The sequence below is a fragment of the Cynoglossus semilaevis genome, chromosome 8, assembly GCF_000523025.1.
Source record: "Cynoglossus semilaevis isolate Cse_v1.0 chromosome 8, Cse_v1.0, whole genome shotgun sequence".
NCBI lineage: Eukaryota > Metazoa > Chordata > Actinopteri > Pleuronectiformes > Cynoglossidae > Cynoglossus > Cynoglossus semilaevis.
This window is the reverse complement of record NC_024314.1, coordinates 16,650,010-16,674,614: the sequence shown is the minus strand read 5'-3', so window position 1 is coordinate 16,674,614 and position 24,605 is coordinate 16,650,010. Positions and strand designations below refer to the sequence as shown.

General features: G+C 41.3%; 4 protein-coding genes across 8 annotated transcripts in view; 1 reads left to right on the top strand and 3 right to left on the bottom strand.

Moving 5' to 3' along the window:
- Window positions 1-689, bottom strand: part of phf21b (PHD finger protein 21B) — a 38,364-nt gene extending 37,675 nt beyond the window's left edge. For 2 of the 4 annotated variants that reach the window (XM_025057464.1, XM_008315304.3), the window contains exon 1: window positions 250-689. In XM_025057464.1, coding sequence (XP_024913232.1) covers window positions 250-303 — 54 coding nt within the window. In that variant the 5' untranslated portion in view covers window positions 304-689. The remainder of the gene's footprint in view (window positions 1-249) is intronic. The other 2 variants (XM_008315303.3, XM_025057465.1) reach the window with 1 other exon arrangement.
- A 7,229-nt stretch (window positions 690-7,918) lies between these two features.
- Window positions 7,919-12,941, top strand: nup50 (nucleoporin 50). Of its 2 annotated transcripts, none has more exons than XM_008315301.3 (8): window positions 7,919-8,126; window positions 9,137-9,215; window positions 9,294-9,377; window positions 9,455-9,653; window positions 10,001-10,669; window positions 10,789-10,873; window positions 11,099-11,217; window positions 12,082-12,941. In XM_008315301.3, exons 2-8 carry the CDS (start codon window positions 9,147-9,149, stop codon window positions 12,279-12,281), a joined length of 1,425 nt encoding a protein of 474 aa, XP_008313523.1. In that variant the 5' UTR covers window positions 7,919-8,126; window positions 9,137-9,146; the 3' UTR covers window positions 12,282-12,941. The 2 variants fall into 2 exon arrangements, with proteins under 2 accessions (XP_008313523.1, XP_016890305.1); XM_017034816.2 differs by having other exon boundaries at window positions 9,998-10,669.
- A 1,824-nt stretch (window positions 12,942-14,765) lies between these two features.
- On the bottom strand, window positions 14,766-22,215 carry kiaa0930. Its single transcript, XM_008315300.3, has 10 exons — window positions 21,855-22,215; window positions 19,354-19,502; window positions 18,784-18,888; window positions 18,626-18,703; window positions 18,448-18,549; window positions 18,218-18,358; window positions 17,877-18,065; window positions 16,681-16,840; window positions 16,146-16,301; window positions 14,766-15,852 (listed from the first exon to the last, which is right to left on the bottom strand). The coding sequence occupies exons 1-10, from the start codon at window positions 21,994-21,996 to the stop codon at window positions 15,812-15,814; spliced, it is 1,263 nt and encodes a 420-aa protein (XP_008313522.1). The 5' UTR covers window positions 21,997-22,215; the 3' UTR covers window positions 14,766-15,811.
- Window positions 22,216-23,049: 834 nt separating this feature from the next.
- fbxo7 (F-box protein 7) overlaps window positions 23,050-24,605 on the bottom strand; it is a 5,525-nt gene continuing 3,969 nt past the window's right edge. Inside the window, exon 10 of the mRNA XM_025057312.1 lies at window positions 23,050-24,323. Within this exon, the coding sequence (XP_024913080.1) occupies window positions 24,006-24,323 (318 nt within the window). The 3' untranslated portion in view covers window positions 23,050-24,005. The remainder of the gene's footprint in view (window positions 24,324-24,605) is intronic.

The window sequence follows — 24,605 nt, the reverse complement described above, 5'->3', positions numbered from 1 at the left end:
TACACAAACACCCACAACTACAGCAAAAAAGTAACGCCAAAAGTCTCCCGAACCCCGCCTGGAAGTGGCTGTACCGTTGCAGTGACTCTCATCCCCGACTCTGACGGCAGCAGCGGGAGCAGCAGCGGCGGTTGTGGCGGTTGTAACGGCTCTCCTCCCTGAGTGTCCCCGCTTCATCCTTCACATTCTCTGCCGCTGCCGCTGCTCTCACTTGGCTTCACAAACACCAACACACGATGTTTCCTTTACCTGATGACACTGAAGCTCCACTTTCAGCGCCTCTTGTAGGCCCTGTACTTCCATGTTCTGTTCACAAAAGCACTTTTCCGTCACTTTCGACGCCGCCGAGACCAAGTTTGAGCGATTTAAGAATTTTTAAAGCGACAATAACAACTGAAAGAAGAACTACTCTCGGGCTGCAAAGCAAGTTCTCGCTTCTTTTTTTACAGCCCAGGACTCATCACACACTTTCCGCCCGTCTCCAAAAGTGCTCCAAACCGGACACGGGGGCTCTAAACACGGCCTAGGGTCTTCCGCGATAACGACAGGCAGTCGAGGGGTCCGTAGAGCCGCCGAAATGCTTTAATTTAGGTAATTTTAAGTTAAAAGAAGGGGACTATATTTTGTCCGAGTCCGCGGCTTGATTTCACTTTGCCTGGGGAAAAGTTGCGCTTCGGCTGTCAATGGTGATTCAGAGGTTCCCGGATGTAGAGAGAACGAGAGATAGACCCCCCTCCCCTAGTTAAAATAGACATGCGCAATGAGTTTCACTGAACCACCACAGTTTAATGTAAAAAAATGTCCAAACTTATCTCAAGAAAATATAACAATAGTTATAGCAGCAAATAATAATAATTAAAAATATTTAGAAATACTTTTGATTACCGGAGGAAAATGCAAGAGCAAAACAAAAAGTTTTAGAGGTAATAATGACAGTAATAGTACTTCGGTAGTAGGAGCAGTAGTTATAATACTACTCTTAATAATAATATAATACTACTATTATGACTACTCTACTGGTTGCAGTAATACAATTATTAGAAGTAATTGTACTAGTACAATTAATAATGGAGTTTATGCACTGGGAAATAAATAGCAGTAGCAGAAATTGTACATGAAGTTATAAAATAGTATAGTACTTAAAGAACTTATAGAAGTAGCTGTACTGCTGGTACCACAGCAGAATGGGATGATAGTGACAGGGCTATTGCTGGAAAAGTAGTATTTGTAGTATTAGAAATAATAATAGTAGTGGTAATAGTAATGGCAGTACTAGTGTTAGTAAGTATTCATATTACAGTATGGTTGATACAAAAAGTAGTCAAATAAAAATTAGTTATTAGTAGTATTTGTAGGGCTTAAACACATTAAATGTCTTATAATTCATAATTGATCAGTTAAAATATATTATTTAAATGAAACATATAAAGGTGTTCCTTGTAGGATGACAAAGTATGGCTGTGGAGCCAAAACATGGAAAAACATGAAGGATGAAACATGGCAGCAGCTCAAGCAGCAGCAACTACAACTACAAACACAACTCACAGAGTCAAACAAATGAAGCAACTGTGGAAGATACAAACATACCACGTTGAAATATGTGTGAACAGATGGAGGATGTTAGATTTAGACACACAGAAGCTCAGTGAGCCACTTTGTTTGCTTCTTTTCTCTACATGTCGGTCACACTCTGACCCCCCGCTACCTCCTCCTCCTTCTTCTCCTACTCCTTCTCCTTCTCCCCGCCCTTGGACACTTGCTGACCATTGATTGGCTAAGCTCGCCGGCAGTCGGAATAAAGACGCTAATCGGGTGTTGCAAATGCGGAGAGACATGTGCAAAAGCCAATAGGAAATCGGTAAGGCGTCAGGGGAGGAGTATGTGGGCGTGGCTTCAAGCAGGAGTATGTGATGTGAGAGTTGATGAAGAGAAATGGCAGAGAGTGTTACAAACTCGACAGAAAACAAATTCCACGCTGTTTTCGCTCATACTCTTTTAAGCTAAAGACTAAAAGGCGCAAATTTCTGTTTTTTAAAACGGAAAAGACGTTTATTAAAGCCGTTATTTAAAACTAGCAAAAGATAAACTAGCACCATGGACAGAGACAACAGCTCAGGGCGGACATTAGAGAATTTTTGGACACTGTTGTTAAGACTTATTATTATGTCGACGTTGCTATGGACTACATTAAACTAACCCATTGCCATTAATATAAAATATAAACAGAAAGTGCCCTGCTCTTAGAGCTGAAGGACTGACATACACACACCTAATTTAGAATGTTCTTGCTAGAAGTAGTAGTTTTTATAGGCAACAGAAAGAAAGTAGTCCCTCCGCTGAAACTAACCCTCCCCCACCCTGAGCTGCTGCTGCTGCTGCTGCTACATCAGCTGCTACTGCTCATTTCACGGCTCAGCAGTGTGTGTAAAACACACACGTACACACACGCAGGAGTGTGTGTATTTGTGACGTTATGTCAGTGAGGAGTTATTTGTTCAAAGTATGAAGGTTTTTGTTTTGTTTTTTTACTCAAAAATAAACATCAGAAATATGTAGTAGGAAGTAATTCCCTCAGTCATTTTATTAGGTCACTCCAAGTACCACTGATTGTATTTAAAGAGCCACATCCTGGAAATAGTTTTCAGTTTCAGCACAATTAAAGGTCGACTCCATGGGCCCCAGAGGCATAAATTTAGCAATTTAAAAACTTGGAAAATGATTGTTTGCAACAAGTGCTGTTGTCACATCTTGATGTAAAGCTTCTTATCATTCTAATGGTCCATCACTGACTAACTTCAAATATAATAAGCTGCTCATTAGAAATATAAAAAAAATTGCTGTTCTTAGGAGTGGGAATGTTTGGCTTTTGCAGCAACACTGCCCTCTACTTGCATCCTCTGTTTGGATTTCTTCAGCACAGGTTTAGGAAATTTCTGGTCAGGGCTGTTAGTATGTTTAAAAATAGAGCTAAAGGCATCAAAGGCTGCCAGCTGGGATCCACATCTAACAAAGACGAAGAAGTGAGGGCTGGTTCAGAGAGGTGATTCTTATATCACTATGAAACATCATGCAAAGGTCCAAAGGAAGTTCAAGGTTAGAAACAAACACAGAACAAATACCCACAATGAGACGGATAACATATTGCTAATGTATAGCTTAAGGGATAAAAAATATTTTTCCTTTTTTCCTTAAATGTCTGTGTATCTCAAATTCATGACCCTCCACTCTAACTGAAAGTCAAATAAGAAACACTGAATTATAAAGAGTACTATTGTATGTACTGTATGTGGTCATCAGTATATATACAAAGGATTAAAATCAACTAAATAATACATTTTATTTGGTCATAAACACTGAGCTCAGAGTTTCTTTAAGTCAAAGCTTAATGATTTATATTAAATAATAAATCAAGAATCACCTTCAGGACATATGAGGAACTGATTTATGCTGTTAATTAAAGAAGGAGTTTATACACTCACCTGGTGTCTCTACATTATTGAGTCCTTAAATCATAAATTAACATTATTAGGTGTGAAGCGTGTGATGCGTTCGTAGACTGTGGGGTTTTTTTTCTGAGCTACAGTATGTGTTTTATAGGTGCCTGTGTAAACTTTGGTGTTTTTTGTTCCAGTGGCTCAGACACTGTGTGTTGGATTTGAATGAGTGACAGCCAGGCCAGGTCCAGGGTCCAGGGCCGGCCTGTGCTCGCTCAGAGGCCGCTGCCAGGGCTGACAGATGGCCGAGGCCGAATCTGGCCCTAGGTTGACGAGGAGATAAAAGAGAACGTCCAGCTGATTCCAAGTCTGTCACATGATTTCTGAGCAAAAACAGTTTCAACTTTTTTTTGTTCTCACTGAGAAATTGAATTTGAAATTAACGGTAGTGAGATAGTAGGTTAGCATCTAGCAGAGGCGTGGGCAAACTTTTTGACTCGCAGGCCAAAATTTATCCTGATATTTGACAGGGTGGCCAGGGTGAGGAGCAAATAGATGGAGCGTTATGTGAACTAAGATAAATGACATGCATAAAGGCTAAAATGCTAAAGTGCTTTTTGCCTTCTCTACGCTATCTATAGGGAAAACGTGGGTATTATAATCACAATACAAATCAATTATATCATTTGGACCAGTTTGGGCCAGATTACAAAGCTGAATGGGCCACATCCGGCCCGCATGCCTTAGTTTGCCCATGCCTGATCTAGCATGATTCGAACGTCCTTGAATCCATTTTAGTACAACCTATCCTACAACAGATGTAAAAATATTAAAACATACATTTAAATACCAAATAATCAAAAACAGCTATCACAAATACAAGCAACAACTAAAAAAAGAGTTAAAAATCCAAAAACAGCTATCACAAATACAAGCAATACCTAAAAAAAAAGAGTTAAAAAAGCTAAAAGATAGCCAAAATGTCACGTCTGTCTGCCCATCCATGTTGTCTTTCTTAGTCATTAGTTTTCCACTCTCACCTGCCTCCTGTGCGGTCCAAATTACTCTCATGTTACCCTGGCTACATACATCATCTTCCATCACTTTGTTGGTCTCAGCTCATTGTTTGGTCTAGTCACTCTAGCCTCCCTGTCTCTATCTCTGTTTTCATCCGCTCTATTTTTGCCCATATTTCTGCCTGTTCAAGATGAAGCACAAACCTCCGACACTCATCAAAACTAGCACAAAAACTAAAACTTAGCACTAGCCCAGTAATGGTTTAAAGTTGCCCGCAGAAAAACAAGCTTGATTTTAATAACGTTTAATCTGTTTCTGTAAGTGTCGTTCTGTGGGTGTGAGCTGTGGTTTAAAACGTTGGATGTTCATGTCAAACAGTAAAAATATCCTGAAGCTCCACACAGAAGAAAAGCCTTTCAGTTCAAAATCTCCCTCCGCTTTCTTCTCCGATTTCTTGTTGTCATTTTTCCTCACCGTGCTCCGGCAGCAGCTGATCTTGTGTGTTGACCACAATCAGCCAGGGGCTGTGAGATAAGAAGCTTATTCATTATTTCTCTTTCTGCAGTTTAATTATGGCTGAATGGAGAATAAACAGCCTCACAGACAAATTAAATGAAGGAAGAGTCGCGTTGATAATTCACAAATGAAAACTCATTATTTCATTTACTCTCTGGCAGAAACACATCTGTGTGTTGTGATGTGGTGTTAACGTGTACATGTGAGGTCAACTGTTCAGCAGCCCCTTTCTCTACAGACGCAGTCCTTGCACACGCCGTCAAATGCATGATGGGTAAAGAATTGTCGCAGCTAGCGACTGACATTTATATGGACTTAAGTCTGAAAAAAGATTTTGAGAAATGTTATTAAAAACCTCCAACGTGCAGCTGAGCATGAGACAGATATAAAGTGTTATACTACAACAATAACTATGGAGAAGGATCACAAAGAGACACTAGAAAATAAAGAGAGAAAATACAACCACAAAAACTACTGATGCACCGCGGAGCTATGATGTGACCCCACAGAGACTCACAAGGGAGAACAAAAAAAAAACAAAATACAGACCCAACTGCAGAAACAACTGCAAAAAATGAAAGGCCATAAAAAGCTACAAATGGAGAAAAAAAACAGCTACAGAAGAACAAGAAAAAACTACTAAGTACAAAAATAAACACGACAACCATATTTATACAAAAACAGTAAAAAAAAACAACAAAACCTGAAGTGGAGATGAGACTATTTTAAAAGAAACAAGACAGTAGCTCCAAATCCACAGAGACACAGCTCACTGAAACAAATCAGCTGCTGCTCATCTCTGTCTTTGAACCGTCTCCTCCTGTATGTCCACACAATTATTTCTACTTGGTTACAGCGTCACCTACTCTGCGGTGTAACTGTAACTCTGTGTGTGTGTGTGTCTGCCAGCAGGATGATTACAGGAGACAGTCTGATGATTTAATCCAACATCATCATTAATGAGGTCAACAACTGCTGCATCACATTATTTTATTCATACACGCTGATGATTATGTTAATGATGCCATAACTCTGAGAAAAAAAAAATATTGCTCGAGTCCAGTAAAAATGTAAGATTTTAGTCTTGAACAGGACCGGACAGGATGTTCAGACACAAGCACACACAGGTGTAACAACTGCTGGAGCGGCGTCACCGAGTTGTCCGTCAGCTTTGATACGAACTGGACAAAAACACAACTGACTTTGGGAATTCTACTTGTGTCCTTCCCCGTCTTCCTCTCCTCATTTACATCCATGGCTGATGTTCAACACGTGGATCGATACTTTATCTGTTCTCTCCGGAGACTCTCTGCCTTTAATTCTGTTCATGGCCCGGCGAGATCGACAAGTCTCTGAGCTAGCAGCTGCCCCAGGCTAAAAAGAGCCCCTGCATGGAAGGGGCTGCGGCCCCCCAGACTGAGCAAGGGGATCCTCTCCATATAATCCTCACCACACTGCAGGAGTAGAAGGCCTCTATTGTGGAGTTAGTGGCCTCTGGTGGTTAAGCTAATCCACATAGCAGCTTTTTCACCTTTATAAGAAACTGATCGACTTATCGAGACTTTGTGCAATTGCACCACAAATGTAGCTCTGACAAGCAGTGACCCAGCTTCTCTTATTTTTGTACGCTTCTGCGTCTCGTGGAGACGAACGAATTCTTTCTATTTATAAAAATATTTCTTCATATAGTTCTTCATATTGTGTAGTCGGAGAAAATATATGTAAGTTAATTCTTCCAACCAAAGAACTCTCCTATTTCTCACTCATTTCTCAGTGTGTCGGATGTTATCTTGTCTCTCTCCATCACATCGTCTCTCACTCCTCATCCTTCAACATGACACAGGTTTTCTCTCTCTTCCATTGCCAACTCTTTCCATTTTCTCCTCGCCAGCTGGTCAAGGGTCTCCTGCTGCCACCAGGGCCCACAGCTCACTTCCTACTTTCTCCAGCACCTGTTCCTGTTTGGCAGAGCCGACCGGGATCCTGAGAGCTTGGAGATGAGCCATCTGCTGCCCAGCTCTGCACCAGTTTAGCCCCAGCATCCCCCGAGCCTCAGCAAGCAGCACACGCACGCACGCACACACACAAGCTAGCATGTGCACGCACACAGTCACTGAAGGGCTTGCTGTTGAATCCCAAAGACACCATTTAGCCGAGTGTGAGTGTGTGTAGGTAAAATGAAAAGTGAGCTAGTTTACCACCTGCAGTCAGCTGACTACTGTCACTATTCATCTCAAATTCAGAGTTATTTTGACCTTCAGGCAGGAATAATGGTTTGGAAGTAAAAGAAAAAAAAGACATTATTGTCATCTTTGTAAATCTAACACTTTGGTCAGATCTTAGAAAAATAGTCAACGTTTGTTTACATGTACGGATGTATGAAGGGGTGACAGATGGTCAGCAGTGACATTGCTGTGGGTGCACCCTGCGCCGAGAAGCTGTTTGAGAAAAGAACACAAATTTGGTTTTATGTTGGAAAATGTGTTAAATATGACTATACACTATGTCCAAAATGAAACTAAAACGTTTACCCTAAACATTTTAGTTGCATTGTTCAACCTTTACCAAAAAACTGTATGTTTTATGTTTGAGGGAAATGGGTACTGCTAGTCTCCAGCTCTCTCTTTTGGGACACTAAATTTAAACAAGAGATTATTGGTGTTTCTGTGCAAAAACTCAACTTTTCTATTTGTTAGTGGCTCTGTAGATTAATTTGTAAAGTGAAACAAACTGTATTCCCTGTTGAAATTTCTGTGAGATATTTATTATAATAGTATATTTTGTATACATTTCAAAAATCTAAACACAAACGGAAAAACAATAGCACATTTGCTTTGTTTGAACATTTGAATTGTAATACAGTTAAATAATAGACTACAGTATTTACGTTTTGATTTATTCACATTTTGGACCACATTTCCCATAACGCCAAACAGGCTTCATCCGTTGCACATGCGCAAAAAGCGGGAGGCGCGAACCCATGCGGATGTGCCGCCGTGTAAAATGGCGGCGTGACTCGTTCAAAAACAAATACGGCTTTCACTCTTCCTTTTACACTCACTTGGTTTTGACATTTTCGCCGTGTGAAATTGCTGTTGTTGAAGTTGAAAGGTTTTATACGCAGCCGCCTCTCTGACTCGACTGAACATTCCAGAAAAGGTACGTGAATCTAGGCTAGTCTCAGAGCAGCTAACGTTAGCATCGGCCTGCTAAGCTTACCGGCTAACAGCCCGACCCTTGATGCAATACTTTGACTGAACCGGTTAACATGTGTTTCCACGGTTATGGTGAAAATATTTCTCACAGCACATGGATAGTGTAACTTCATTTATGCCCTTTAATGCCAAATAGAGATATTCACATATGCTTTTATTACCCGAATGAGCTTTGGATAATGCCGAACGGTGATTTAAGTTATGTTTTCCCACAAGTTTGTCGAATTTTACACCAGTAAAACATTCGAGAAATAAATAACGAATTGCAACTTTTCGTGAATAAATGATTATCCAGGAAAATCGAAGAAAATGAAGATTAAAAAAAGCTGACATTACAGACCATATATTTACCTGCACCTAAGTTGATAGATGTAAGACAGCAGAGGGAAGAGAAAACCTCTCGGATTAGGGGTCATGAACTCATGACCCCAGTGTCATTTCCTTGGCATTTCATTGTCTATTTACAACGGTCCGAAAAATCAGGTGCAGCTGCCAGTGGTTTATTTATTCAATTGGAATATGCTGGATCAGTTAACCAGGTAATCCCATGACGGCAATCCCACTGCAGTTAGAGTACAGAAAAAAAATCAGCTTGTTGTTCTTGAATCTTTATGAATGTGGTCAGTGGGAGTTAGGCAGTTTCTAAATGTGTCATGTTCTACACTCTTGACTTGGAACTTTACACACTATGGCAACACACCATATGTCCAGACAAACATCAAAGTCTCAGTACACCAAAGAAAGACTTAGCTGACAGAAAAAGCAATAAAACCATGAAAAAATGATGGATGCTAACTGCTGTTCAACTGTTTGTACCTTAAAGTGCACCTATGGGTTGTGTAAAATGTTAATGCTCCAAACACTGTTAACACTGGAGGTGTGTCGACAGCACTGTCTTTCTTATTGTGACATGGTTCTATATCTGAAGTCCAATAATTGCGTTTTGTGTTGCAGAGCTGGTGCAATGGCAAAGAGAATTGCAGACAAAGAGCTGACTGACAGGAACTGGGATCAGGAGGAGGAAGGAGAGGAAGTGAGTTCTGTTGTATATAAAAAACAAAGAAAAGGGGGCAAGTTTGAAAGTTAAACCTGATTTGTCACTCTTCCTCAGGCAGGAACATTTTCTGTTGCGAGTCACGATGTGTTGAAGAATCGTGCGATTAAGAAGGCTAAGCGTCGAAATGTCGGGAGCGAGGTGAAACTCAGTTTTATGGTTCAATAGTTCTAAATGTGTTTCGTATTTTTTATGGGAATATTTTGTTTTTCTTCCAGGGTGACGGCAACACAGCTTTCAAAGGTTTTAAAGGTTTTTCTTTGGCCACATCAGAAGCGAGCGCAGCCTCAACGACACCCATTTTTTCTGCCTTTGGCAATGGTGGAACCTTCAAAGGTTTTGGTGATCTGACTAACGGTACCAGTGCCGCGCCCTCATTTGAGGGGTTTTCATCTACAACGTCTACCACTGCTCCAAGTGAGTAGAAAGAGTTTTTATGTCTTTGGTAACGCGGCCAGTGCCTGCTTTTACTTTACCTTCATTTTCACAGTTGACTTTCAGAGTTGGAGTTATCCTGTGTTGAATGTTATTCAGTGTTTTATCTGATCAGACTCTCCTTTAAGTCTGTTAAATGGTCCTTATACACCATCGGATTGCTTTTGTATGAGAGTGAAATGGAGCAAAAGGAAGTGGCGTTTGCATCCCTCTGCTCCTTTACTCCATTTGCTTGTGGCTGCAGGGGAAATGAAATAAAGGGGAGGGGCTTCCATCATGTTATCCTCCTCCTCATCCATCCTTAACATTCGTGTCTCCCATTTTCCCAGGTCTCACATTAAACAGCTCCTCCACCTCCAATGCCTCGGCTGATGTCACAACCAAACAGACCAATGGCTCCTGTTACGGCCTGACTCAGAGTCCCAGCAGCAGCAACAGCAACGGCAACAGCAAGGAGTACAGTCGCCAGTTGACTGCTCTCAACTGCTCCGTTAGGGACTGGATCACCAAACACGTAAATGACAACCCACTCTGCGACCTCCAGCCTATTTTCAAGGATTATGAGCGCCACCTGGCCAGCATTGAGCGTCAGTACGGTAGTGGAGCAGGAGTTTCTGAGGAGAAAAAGCAGGAAGTGAAGCTCCCAGCAGCAGCAGCAGCATCATCTTCGTCTCCCAAATCTGCCACTCCCTCCTTGTTGTCTCCTTCCTCCTCTAACAGCGGCAGCAGCGCTTTAAGTTCTGCTCCTGCTCCCAACACCTCATTGTTCTCCCTTGGCAAAAAAACAGGCGAAGACTCAGATTCAACTTCGACACCGATCCCGGCTGGAGTCACTTTTAACTTTGGTCAGAAGGTTGACAGCTCCGTTCTTGGAACCTTAGGCTCCAAACCAGGCTTCTCCTTCTCCAACTCCTCTACCAGTCAGAAATCACTGTTTGGATCTTCAGGGTCTCCTGCTCCACTGTCTTTCAGTGCGACCAAATCTGAAGATGCTGCAGGTGATGAAACAAATAATTGATTGATTTAATGTCTGTGAATACGAAATGTTTCTAGAGCCAGATTATCACTTTTTTTTGTTAAAGAATAGGAGTTTTAAAGCTTTTTTTTTCCTTCTCAGGTGAGAATGCAGATGAAGAGTCTGAGGAACCGCCAAAACCTGAGGTCAAAGAGGTGAAAGAAGAAGATGCTTTCTACTCAAAGAAGTATGTCATTGTTCTAAGCTCGCATTCCTCAAAAAATGCACGTTATCTATAAGTTTTGGTCGTATGAGTCTTGTTTTTAGATGACGGCTGACAATTCTGTTTGTAGGGTTCTGTCTAAATACCAAACTGATCAACATTCTCCTCCTGTTTAGTCACCTTCACTGTCAGTACAAAAGAATTCTGGCCTCTAGAGTCTAAGTGTTCCTCACTCTCTCCTACATTCAGGTGTAAACTGTTTTATAAAAAGGATTCAGAGTTTAAGGAGAAAGGAGTGGGGACACTTCACCTGAAGGAGATGACTGACGGAAAGACGCAGATGATCATCAGAGCTGACACCAACCTGGGTAACGGACATTTATACACAACCTTTTACGCAATTTAAAGTGACTTAAAGATATTTTTAAGTCCAGTTCACTGCTGGTCATTGAACAGGCTACATGTTTACTCTGGTATTCTATACTTGTACTATTTCATTAATTTCAGAAAATTAAGTGAAAAAAAATATGTGGAACACAATGATAACGACTGAAGCTTGTATTTTGTATTTACTCCCAAACAATTTAATGACGTCAATGTGAGCAAAGGGCAAGTATGAAAAACAAATTTACCGATAGCCACTTGCTGGTTAATCAGCGGTACTGCAGGTCGTTTCTCTTGTTCACACAGTGTCAGAGAGTGAACCGTCATCGCTGTGCAGTTAAAGGAATGTGAATCTGAACGTCCTTTCTGCAGATTGTCAGGAGACCATAACTGCGTAGATAATCAGAATGAAACAAAAAAAACAGTGACACTTTGTTTAATCACACCGAGTTTTGTTATTCTCTTTTTACATTGAGGAGCCTCTTAAAGAACTATAGTTCAGAGAGCCACCTACTGGTGAATCACAGGAATGTTAGAACGCCAAAGTCACTTGACACTAAACAATTGGAAAGGTGATTGGAATGATTGAATATTGAAAGTCAGAACATCTGATCAAAATTTCATCTTCATCAGAACATTTTTTTTTTCTGGAAAACTGAGTCATATCATCTGATCATGACAGCACAGTCATAACTTCAGTCATGTAAAACATCACAGTATGTAATGTAATGTTCTGCATCATTAGATGTTTCAACACTGTAAGATGATGAAGGCCTTCTGACCTGCTGTGTGTAGGGTCTACCTTCTGCTCTCAACACCAACCTTCTCTTGTTCCTCCTCTTCATCAGGAAACATCCTGTTGAACATCATCATCCAGTCGTCCATGCCGTGTTCCCGCCTCGGTAAAAACAACGTGATGGTGGTTTGTGCTCCGAACCCACCCATCGACGAAAAAAACCCAAACAACCCTATACCGCTGCTGATCCGGGTGAAGACTGCAGAGGACGCCGACGAGCTGCACAAGACGCTGGAGGAGAAGAAACGTTGAGGGTCAGAGGTTTTAACAGGTCTGCCACCCAGTGGTGGAACAAACTCCATCATGGTATATTTCAGTCATCTTGGTTAATCAACGCAACAAATCTGTCAAATCTGTTATACTGTGAAATGTTTATTTTTAATCAGAAGAAGCGGCAGCAACTGTGACATCACCACCACATTCCTCAGTGCAACATCCATGCTGCTGCTGAAACAGGAAGTAAATAGACCATGACATAAACACGTTTTTTTTTATCTGGTAACAGGAACTGAGCGTAGATTAAAGATTGTAATTTTTATGAAGATCCCAACAATCTAAATTATCTTCACTTGTTACCATTAAGGTTTTTTGGGGGGAGAGGGAGCTCTGAGGAAAAAGTCAATTTGGTTTTACAAATTAATACTGGCAGTAAAAAGGTTAAATGTCAGAGCAACATCAGTCTGCTGCTTTCAATTTTTTTTTCCTTTTTTTGTCCTGCAGTCTATTTATTGGTCAGGATTTGAGGATGAAGCTTGAGTTTAATGGTGTGAAAGGGATGTGTCTGCTCACCTGACTTTTATTCTGTTTTTTTTTTTCTGTGAACATGGACTCTTATTTTTTTGTGTTCTTCTGGACGAGGCTGTCATCGTCTGAAAGTTTGTCAACGATGAATAAAACAAACATGGCCACAGATTTTTCCTTTGTTTTCACTTGTTTTTACCAGTGACTAACTATTGTAAATTAAAATAAATTTACAAAATACAGGAGATGATTGTCATGTAAAGGGTTAAGTAAATCAAAACTGTCAGTCAGTTTCATCACTAGAGGGCGCCATTGGTCCCATATACTATAGTAATGGACCATCTCACTTTGAAACCATATATTTATACAGTATAGTAATGGACCATCTCACTTTGAAATCATATATTTATAGATGTTCCAGGAATAACATGGTGTGGGACCAAAGGCCAGACCAAGGTTCGGAACAGATGGATCAAGAATTAGTTTTCACACAAGAAATATTTCAATGATCGGTTGTGTTTAAGGTTTATTCTAACAATATGAACTAAAAAGGAGTTAGGTTTGGCCCGGAACCTAAAGTTACTCCCATTTGAAGATTAAAGGAAATATAACGGGTCAGTAAAACGTACCAGGAACTTGGTGGTTCTCTGCTGCCAGGACCAAGAACTGATGTTAGGACAGTGGTTGGCAGATTTTTGAACATTTACCTGTTTAATGAGGAATACGAAAAACAACACAATTTAAATAAAGGTTGGCAAGTAGTCTTTAGTTACTTCATATATATTTAGTCCATAAAGGAACTTTTTCTACTACAGTATTTACGGGAATTATCAGGAATCAACAGCTAATGGTAAAACGAAACAAAGAAGGCGACAAGCTGCGACATCAACAGAAAACCCACATTTCTTTTTACCTGTATTGTGGAGTCTGGATCCGAGTTGTAGGGACTACAACCACAGGAGGGCGCTCTTGTCATTTCTGATGCATGCTGGAGAAAAACACAAGTTAAAATATTTAAAACTGTGACGATATGGCCAGAAGAACTGTGATCAGTTTTAATGGCTGGGGGTGAAAAGAGTGACTACAGGCTCAGGAAATATAACTTTAAATATCAGTGTGAAATTTCCCACCATGCCCGAAAAAGTCAAATCCAGAGGCCACAGTGAAAAGACTTCAGGCACAAGGCGTCAAAGAGAGGGTTTTTTTTAATTCACATGTATTTGAATAAATAAAAAGTTACAGAGTCAAAGGTGAAGTTTTTACAAAAGCTGTGAACAGTGAGGAGTTAAAGTGACGCAGGGACAAAAGAAGAACAGCTTCTAGAAGCATTTTTACATTTAAAGTGACGCAGGGACAAAAGAAGAAGAAAAACAGCTTCTAGAAGCATTTTTACAGTGCAAACTGTCAGTATTTCAGCGTGGATACATTCAATATACAATAATCAATAACACTGAGGAGACGCCTCTCACACAACACACGACTCACTTTGATTCGACAACAGTGGCAAAACGATCGCTGTTCAATAAGCAGCTCCGTCTAAATGAATTACAGTCAGTCTACATTAGCCAACAGGCGTGTTCTTTAGAAGCAACTTCTATAATGTTTTTATGCCAAAAAAAAAATTAAGTCAAATTGAACTATTTTCAATTTGACGCAGAATTTTGAAGGAGGAAATCTGTGGGTTTTCAGGGGGTTCTGTTGAAGACTTAGTAACTAACTGTGCTGGAACAGCAACATTTGGTCCAACTTAGATCGGGTTCTCCTAGCTGTCCATGTCAGAGTGAAAACCACAGCGAAGAGACTGAAAGAGTGATCCAGGTTAAATACTTTAAATGCTCAAAATATCCTTACAAGATATGCGCAGCGCAGTTTTAGTCATTAGCTTTAACCTTACAGTTATATCAGTTATATACTCTATGAAAGACACTGGTGTCATTACTGAATCTGACCTTTTTTATCTTCATTAAATTAAAAGAAAATCTGACAATTGAGTTGTCAAATTTATCAGCTTTTATTATTTCAACACCACTTTCTGCTCTGTATGAAAAAGAAAAAACTGTTTAACTTACGTGACTGAGTTAAAAAAACAAAAGAAACGTATTTGGATTTTTACGAACTTCGACAGAAACATCAGAGACACGGAGGGAAAAAAAAGTAAAAGAGACTGAGAATCGGTGACATTTCAGGTTTTTAAGGCTTTAGGGATCAGACTCGGGAAAAACCTGCTTCTCCGTCAGAAGCCGCTTCTTAGCAGCCATTTCCTTTTGCATCAAAGTGTTCCTTCTGTTTTTTTCCCTTTTTTTTTTTGGAACATCAGTCATTTTTCAAGTCACTTCCAGTTTGTTTTAAAGTGTAAAGTTGAAGGTCTGGACGACGACTCATCCGTGACGCAGGACTTTGGAGATTACTTTCATCGAGAGCTCGAAAGAAATATTGACTGTAGTGACCACTGAGGAGCTGAGGTGCATTGTGGGTAACGTCGTTCAAGGCGTCAGGTCGACCACGTGTTAAGGAAATGAGAACAAAAGCAAAGAAGATGTCCCAGAAACATGTTGGACTCCAGACGAGTCCAGCGTAATCTAGGTTAGAAAAGGCGGCGATGAAGGGGGCGGGTCAGTCTAACAGTGGGCGGAGTGAAATACCCAGTGGGCGGAGTCTTTGCTGATGCTTGGTTTGACAGCAATATCCTCAAAGTCAAAGTCTCTGTGAGGATAGCAGCAGTATGTACAAACGATCGATACTTCCTTCCTGCTAAATAGTTCAGCCAATACCTGTTCAACACTGAGGTCATGTGATCAACACATTTGTGATCTCGCAGCAGGAAATGTAAATAGAAAAGAGGAAGAAGAGGAGGCACTTCCTGAAAATGGCTGGTTTGTTTGTTTGTTTGTTAGTTAGTTTGGTGTCCCGGGTGTTTGGTTGTGATATCAGCGCGGGCACTGGGCGGCGCTAACGCTGCTGCTGCTGCTGTGTGTGTGTCAGTGGCCTGATGCAGGAGGCACTTGATACAGATGCTCTGAAGGTCAGGAGTCCAAAGCCTGCTATGTCATCAAGATGGGCTTCTGCCGAACCTCCAAGATGTCTGAGGACAAACACAGAGACGACCAAAAAGGATTATTCCACTGTTTTCAACTCAAAAAACGTGGCGTTAAAACATTTCCGTCATGACAGAAAATAATTGAAAACCATCGCCTTAAGTTGTGTTTTCTACCTAAATTCAGCATTCATCTAGTTCTGTTAGCTTCAGCTTCTATTATTTAGCTTTTTTATTGGCTAATTTTTAAATTAAAGTTCATTTCCTGTGACAAATTTCGCGCTAATTTTAAGCTAATATGTAGCCTTTTCACAAACCACACTAAGAAATGAAATAGTTGCCTGTGGTGATGCGGTGCAGTGGCAGCGTGACGTAAGTCAGATGCGAATACAACAGGAAGTAGTCGTCAACCCGGTTCAGTTTGAGCCAAGAGCCGACGAGGGATCGACCGGTTCCTGACAGGGATCGCGAGCGCAGGTTGGTGGCGGTGTGAAGATCTGAAACAAACACAAACGTTAACACACATTGATCTCTAACACTCAAACTGAAGCTAACGCACAGACGCAAACATGCTAGATAATAGGTGAATAAAACTTTACGTTTACCGAAGATTAAAAAGCTGGTAATTATTTATAAAAACTAGGGATGTCCGATATTAACTTTTTGCCGATATCCAATATGCTGATATTGTGCAAACAGTAAATTTCCGATTCTGATATCAACCAATACCGATTCATGCAGCCATTATCAGAGTAAAAAACGATAACGATTATTGCTCATATCCAATAATTACCCTAATGTAATCGGTTATTATCAGCCTATTATCGGACTTCCCAAATAAAAACCTAAAACACCTGGTCCTCAGAGAACATATACCTTCATCTTCTTCCTCCCTGAAAAACTCCTCGCTGTCATTGGCTGAGTGAGACTTCTTCATCTCTGCGATTCGGTTTCGAGGAACTTTTCGCCTCAGTGACGGTGAGAAGAAGGAGGGTCGGTTCCTCTCCGGCGTTGGAGGTGTGCTGAAGGACGTCATCTGGAGGACACAGGAAGGAGGGACACAGAGGAGAAGACGGTGTTGGGTTTGAACCTTTTGTGAACCAACAGCTGTGAGAACATCGGGAAAGATTCAGGATCAGAGCCTGACCCGGTTTCATCCCGGCTTCTGCTGTTTTCAAAGCAGTAAAGACTGGAGGAAGTGAAACTCCTTCACTTCTGCTTCATGACTGACACGTTTGTTTGTAACATGTTTTTGTTTCCTCCTCATCAGACTTTAATGTCAAAGTTCATACCAATGGTACATTTTATGTGGGTTATAAAATCAGTAAAAATATATTCTATGCTACTGTGTAAAACGTTACTCTTTAGACATTTTTGGGCTACCTCTTAGCATTTTGTAGCTGATTTGACTTTTCTGTGCAGTGCGTTACTTTGGGTAAGTGGGATTACACACAGAGGGTCCTCGACTTACATCGGAATTCCATTCCTACGGTGCAACGTCACTCGATTTTAGCCATGTGTCGGAACTTACATACTGTACATAAGTACCTATGTCACTGAGCTATGCTAACACAGAGCTAACACCATAACCAAAAGAGTCTGACTTGGGCCTGGGAGACATAATGAAGGGCAAAAAGTTCCCAAAAAAACAACACAAATAAAAAACAAAGTGAATGTAGCTTGATTCAATGTATGGCATACAACCGGCGAATGTAAACAAAGATGTCTTCTGCGTATAGCGCTAATCATCATGATGGTGTATTTGCCGGCTTGTTCCCGTGCGAAATTAGTTTTAACGCTATACTACCGAATGATGCAACAAGACTTTCTTAATAAATGTATGGGAGATGGCGACGTGACCACGAACCGTCACAGGTCAACGACAACTTTTGAGGGTACGTTTTTGTTGGCTTCAATATTTAGTAATTTCTTTATTTATTTCCGAACTACCTTAATTATTCATTTGGTATTTTTTTTTGTCAGCTTCTGCCATTTTGAGACTTAACTTGTTCCCATTTTATGTTTGTTCAAATACTTGAAAAAGAAAAAGAAATGGAGTCTCTCCTCCTCACCCGTTCGTGCATGGGGGACACCTGATCCTCCTCAGTGCCACAGGGCGACGTGTCTCCGGTCGGGACCCTGCTCACGGCCATCTCGGCGTGACCTTTGCCCTGTGGCCCCTTCATCCTGACAAACTCCATGTTGTTGTATTTGTAGAAGCCAAAGGACATGCGCTGAGCCATCTTAGCCGCTACGCTAACCTGCGGGATCGCATGATTGGTGATTACGATTATGTTAACATTAGATCTGATGGAACTAGGACTAGATCTGTGCCATAGAAATTTGTGACATAGAAAGATTATTTTCTACATTTCTACCTAATAACGTAGCTACAGTTTAGAAAGCTCCTCACCCGGTTGTCGTACACTTTCTTCAGCGCTTCGTAGCGGATGGATCCCTGGAAGATGACGCCCTGGAAGGTGTTGGTCTTGTCACTGGCCACCAGCTCGACACAAACCATCTCACCCTCCCCGACCGTCATGTCACTGAAAACCTGAACGCGGATGAAAAAAATTTACACAAAAAAGTATGCACACTGATACCGACAATGCTAGCGCGACCGCGGGCATCGGCGTGTTTTACCTCCTCAAAGTTGTCGATCATGAAGAAGATGTTGGGATAGCTCATCTTTGACTCCTCCCCTTTACTGTCCATGGCGTGTTTACTGGGAGATGCAAACACTTCCTGTTGGACGAGGAGAAGCCCCGGATAAATTAAACATGGCCGCCGCACGGTAGTTGGCGCGACTCAACCTCCTTACCTGACACTTCTTCTTGTGGATGTGGATGTCCCCTGCGTCTGAGCGCGTGCAGACGGCACACGTCACCACGTAGTCCAGCTGGGATAAAAACAAAGGAGACGTTTAGTAAACGGACTTCTGGGCTAAGTGACCTTTGTGACCTCTGTGAAGATCGTCACCTTCTGCAGGATAAGGTTCAGGTAAACACTCTCCTCCCAGTCGATGTCCGGATCACCCAGGCCTGGAAGCTTCTTAGAGTCTCGCCTGTAAACTTCCACCTCCACCTTAGAATGTGTCAATAGGAAATGATGTCACCAACCTCGTTGAACGTGACTTGGATTGACGTCTTGGTTCTCCGACTGTACTACGATTGTAGCGCTGTTTACCTGGTGAAACCTGACTAAAATCTTTCTTTGGTTACTCGAACTTTGAGACTCGCCGTCGACTCGCTACACCAGTTGATGTGACTTGGATTGCTGTAGAGAGCTCCGATATTAGCTTTTTGCCGATATCCTATAAACCTGGGGTTTTCATGACTGGAGGTAAAACCGCTAACGATTCTTACCGGCTGAATTTGACCTGCAACCTACATAACGCTAACATGGTTTCTTTAAATGTGAGAAACCGTGACCTCAGATAACAACTGAAGTACAGCAGCTATTAATGTGCTTCACCTCATATGCAGTGACAAAACATGGAGAAACCAAACATCTGCTTTGCTAACAAATCTTGGACTCAAGCATCGTCACCTTTTTTCCGTCGGCGTTATCTGTGCTGGCGTACGATAACTTTCTGCGGACGTAAAACAGCATGTCATCCTGACGTGGGGTCCACTTCTCCATGAAGTAGGTGGAGAACATCCAGGTCCAGAAGACGATGCGGTCATCCTTAAAACATCCTGGAGGAGAAAAACAAACAAAATAATACAAATTAAGACGTCACGTGGTGTTGACGAAAAACAAACAAAATAATACAAATTAAGATCTTAGACGTCACGTGGTGTTGACGTTTCACGCTGCACCAGCAGCTGGTGTCACATGATCTGATGACTCCATTTGTATCTGTGTCATCAGATGTTGCCGTGGCGACTTTTAGGTCACATGAGAACAACTAGAACACCACGCCATGAAAAATGACCAGAACAAAACCATTATTATTGTTTTTAACCACATGTTCAAAGGATGTGAAATCAATATGAGACAGTGAGAGAGTCGGGATGAGAACTTAGCTGAGCGCCAGTCTGGCAACAGATTTATCGTTTGGAGGAAGTACACAGTGTAGACCAGCGGTGTCAAACACATGGGCCACGGGCCAAATCTGGCCCGCTAGGGTGTTTAATCCGGCCCGCTTGATGAATTTTGAAAATAAAATAAATACACACAAATACTTCATTTTCAGATTTCTTTTGTAAAATTATATTTAATTAAATATGTGAATAAATAATAATAATAAATATCTAACATGCTTTTTTGCATGAAAACAAAGTACTGATCCGGCCCACTTGACATATAATTAGGTTGCATGTGGCCCGTGAACCAAAATAAGGTTGACACCCCTGGTGTAGACTCCAGTACAGGGAGGGCAAAATTACGCACGTTGATTAATATAACTTATGTTAATTATTTAAGTATAATGCGCATATATGAACGGTCAAAATGACTGCTGTACTGGTTCTGGAGAAAGGCCAACGTACGGCAAAGGTAAATTACAATAGAGCTACACAATTAATCAGGTAAAAACAGTTGTAGTGAATTGGCCAGTCTTATCCTATATTATCTTTCATACACTTTCATACAACATTTTCAAAAACTTTTTAGGTGCATTCTGGTGTTTTAAAAAAGGGGAAGGGCAGACGAAGGAGAGGAGTGGCAGCGCTCAGTCAGCAAAAAAAAAAAGAAAAGTGAAGTAATTTCACAAGTGTAATTAGTGCTGGGAAATGACACTTATAAATGACACATTGTGTTGTTCAGTGGCGGATACCCTTCGCACAGCAGCAGTTAAAAGATTTCCTTTACATTTCAACTTAAAAATTCATCCAATCAAAAAAAAAAAATCTAAAATGAAAGCTTTTTACCACAGCGCTGACATTAAGATTGTATCTAGTTTGTTACAGAAAAACTCAAACTACCAGAACCTTCTAAAGTCGACAGAGTCTGACAGTCAGACACTTTTTCACAGGTGAACCTGAAGAGTGAAACCTTTTCCCTGACTGTGTTTCTTTTAAACACGATCTACCTCTGTGTCCACAGACAATGACAAAAGTCTGGATCTATTTTTAGTTGCCTTTCCTGTTGGTGGGGAAAAAAAATACAAGTGTATATCGATGCTCAGAGCAAAGAGGCCACAGAGGAAAAGAAGATGTTGTGAGTAAAAATGAGTGAATGACAACAGTCAGCTCTGATCTGATCAAAGGTGTCGTTGATCAGTTGTTGAAGAGTTCATCAGTGAAACCACAGCTTCTTCACACTGTACCTCCTGTAAATCTAACGCTGACTTTAGAGCCCACAGTTCTTTCTAATTTGTCTCCAGCAGCAATTAAGTAGATTATTTTTCAATATTTAAAGAGTTGGGCAGATTAATTTTCTGTTTGTAAAAAAAAATTTAATGGAAACTGCTGCTGAATGTGCATAAGATTCAGGTTTGGAAACGACTGCCTTGTCGAGATAATGTGTGATAATGTGTCAGTAAGGTTCTGGAAAAGCTTTCTCTTTCTCTTCCTGTCATAGTGTCTGAAGCAGAGGGACGAGACTTGGATCGAAGTGACTAAGAACTGTTGAGCAGCTGAGCAGTATGTCTCCTCGGTATTCACATTGTCTACACTACAAACTGTTGAGCAGCTGAGCAGTATGTCTCCTAGGTATTCACATTGTCTACACTACAAATCTGTTACAACTGATAAAGAACGGTTTGGTCGTGTTACCATGGAAATGTGGCTTCGACTGGAGCTATAATCAACAGTAAGTGTAGTAAACATGGAGAATCAGCCGAGAGATTGGTGGAAAATCTGTGATTAAACCCATGGAGCTAAGGACTCGACACTAAGGTCAATCTAAATGAACCGTGAACCACATATTGAACATTCAGTGAAAAACAGGTAATAAAGCAGGTGACAGTCAGTGACCCCCGGGGCGCCTACAGGGGCCAACATCTGAGTGTGATGTCTGAAAAACACGTGACTGTGTGAGGAACATGATGTCAGTGGGTAAGAAACAAAGACAGTACAGAGACCGGCCCGTGACCGCGGACTTACCCAGGCCGCTGATCTCCTGCCGGGCGTTCAGTCGGTTCCTCTCGTCGGCAATGGCCTTCAGCATCTGCTGCAGTGAGTCGTCCTGTTCTCCGTCCTCTTCCGCGGCACCCACGGACCTACACAAACCGGGGAAGGACGCCATCTCTGCGCCGCACGGATCATGACAGTCCGGGCTTTAAAGCTCCAGGCGACTCCGGTTCCTCTGCCCGGTCCGTCCTCTGAGAGAAACCCAGGCAAATATATACTTGGACGGTACCGTCGAGACGCTGGCTGCGGTGACGGAGATGAAGCAGCGGACACTGTGGGGTCGCCGGGGCGGGAGGTGTCAATACTGACAGTGGAGCAGAAAGGGGGGGGGCAGCCGGAAACACCCCTTACACTTCCGGTAACAACAGCATGTTCTTAAAGAGACAGAGCAGATTAGTTTAACGTCGGGTTAATATTCCAGAATATTCCGCTACATTTTTGAACGACGTCATATACCCGTAACTTACATTTAACAAATCGCATATGACTGTAAAGATATTAATTAATTAATGATTTATTCTATTGAATTTGAATTACAGACATGAACATGAATCTCACACATGTACAGAGCGGTGTAGAAAATAAACGCATACAGTTAACTGCTGTAGGACGAAAGGAACAGTCTCCGCCCGGCTGAGAAGACAGAGGGCGAGGGAGAGAATTGAATAAATACATTCAAATAACTGTTGGAAAACGAAATTAATGCAAAAGCAGTGCGTTACACACTAGCTTATGCCAGTATACTAAATAAACAAACAAAACATAATTTGTTTTTTAAACACTTTTTTAGTTTATATTTTGCTATTTCATTTCAATTTACTCGCAGTTACAAGCGACGATTTACTTAAAATTACTTGGGAATAGATGTAGCTTATGTAATTTGTAATAACTAAATGTTTTCGCAATATTGTTTTCGAACTATTAAATATTTATTTGTTCCATATATAATTTTATTAATGTAATAATTTTAAAAATGACATTAAATCACGTATTTCACGGTTTACCATGTTCGAAGTTATATTTGAGTTTCTATCTTCAAAAAACAAAACAAAACGAAAACAACTAAAACGAAGCTCGGCGTTTTCGCCGGGATAAACCGGTTCTTTAAACGAGTGCACTCTTTGTCAGAGACAAAAGGTGACGTCATTGTGTAAGAGTGGTGAGGATCTTTTTGTTATGATTAACTTTATTCGTACTGTAAGGTAGCGATAAAAACCCAACTAATGTTTTATTGCTGTTTCGTAGACACATTAACCATGTCGCATTTATCGTAGCCTTTTCTCTTTATGTAAAACTGTTATCAGCACTGGTTCCTACAGTAAAAGAAATCAGTTATAGTGCGTCTCAGTCAGAAAAAAAAAATATTATGCCAAATGACCGAAGAAGCTGCAGCGTTACAGCTCGTGGAGGCGTTCCAGGCCAAAGACCTTTTGGGCTGTCACAAAACCTAGGACAAAGTCTTACACAACACATTTTAATACTTATTTTATCAAAATGCTGTCTGTTACACAATCATTATCACCAACTTCACAAGCAAATAAACAGTGACAAAGTGCATTTTTGTCTTGTGGTTCCATTAGCCATCAGTATAATGTAGACATGATGACAAACTGCCCAAAGATCAAATCAGTGTATTAAGAATATGGAAACACAGGGATTGTAGGTTTAAAGTTGTCTGCTGTAGATAATGTGGGTCACTGCTGCCAATCCATCAAGGTTGAAGTAACAAAATATCACATTTAAATTGTAGTTATCTGTGATTTTTAAGTCACCAAAGTCGGCTTTAAACACATTAGTCCACCATCTGAGAAACTTCTCCTGTCGCAAATACAAAATAAAAATCCAAAACTTTTATTTTGAAACTATAGCAGTCATTTTCCACACAGCTTTGTTTTTAATGGTTTTAGACAAAAGAAAGGCTAATGTTGCTGTTCTTAGTTGTTTTACAGACATGATATTAAGGTGTTGGAACTGGAAGCTGAGGTCTGGTTAGACAAGTCTTTTGTTAATAAAATAAAATCTGTTCTTTCAATCTGACCTTCTGTGGCTGATCCAGTGTCAATATCCTGCTGATAATTCCAAGGGTGCATTTCATTATTTCAGAGACATTTAACCTTTACAGCCTCAGATAAAACCTCGCCGTATGTCTGCAGATCGTCCTCTTAAAGATCGCCGGCCCAAGAGGTCATCTCGCGGGGGACGATGCTGATGTCCAGACAGGGGGTTGATTGGATCGTAGCGAGGGCGGGGCAGCATGTTGGAGGGCAGGATGGGTCTCATGTCATACTCACCACCGATGATGCCGGGCACCAGCGGAGGACAAGGAGGGACAAAAATGTCGTACAGGAAGCCCGGCGGCTCGAAGCCATAAGGCATGGGGAGGTAACCGGGGCGAAGGACAGAGGATTCCTGAGCTCGGCGTTTGTACAAGGTCTTATAGATCTGGAAACAAAGTTTGGTCAGTGTAATCAGCTGTGATTGAACCACTTCAAGTGTGGGGTCATCTCACCTCTTTCCAGTCTGTGTCTGAAGATGGTCTGGGAACTGGATTCAAACCTGCAAACACGTCAAGTTGATTATTTCACAAATATGACGTCATCGTCTGTTGTGGCATGTCCATGGGCCTCACCTGGGAAGTCTCTGCGACAGAGGTGTCTCCACAGCGTCCAGTCGGCAGTGGCGGCTCTGTACAGTGGGGGCGCCGGGGGGGGGCGGGGCACGGGA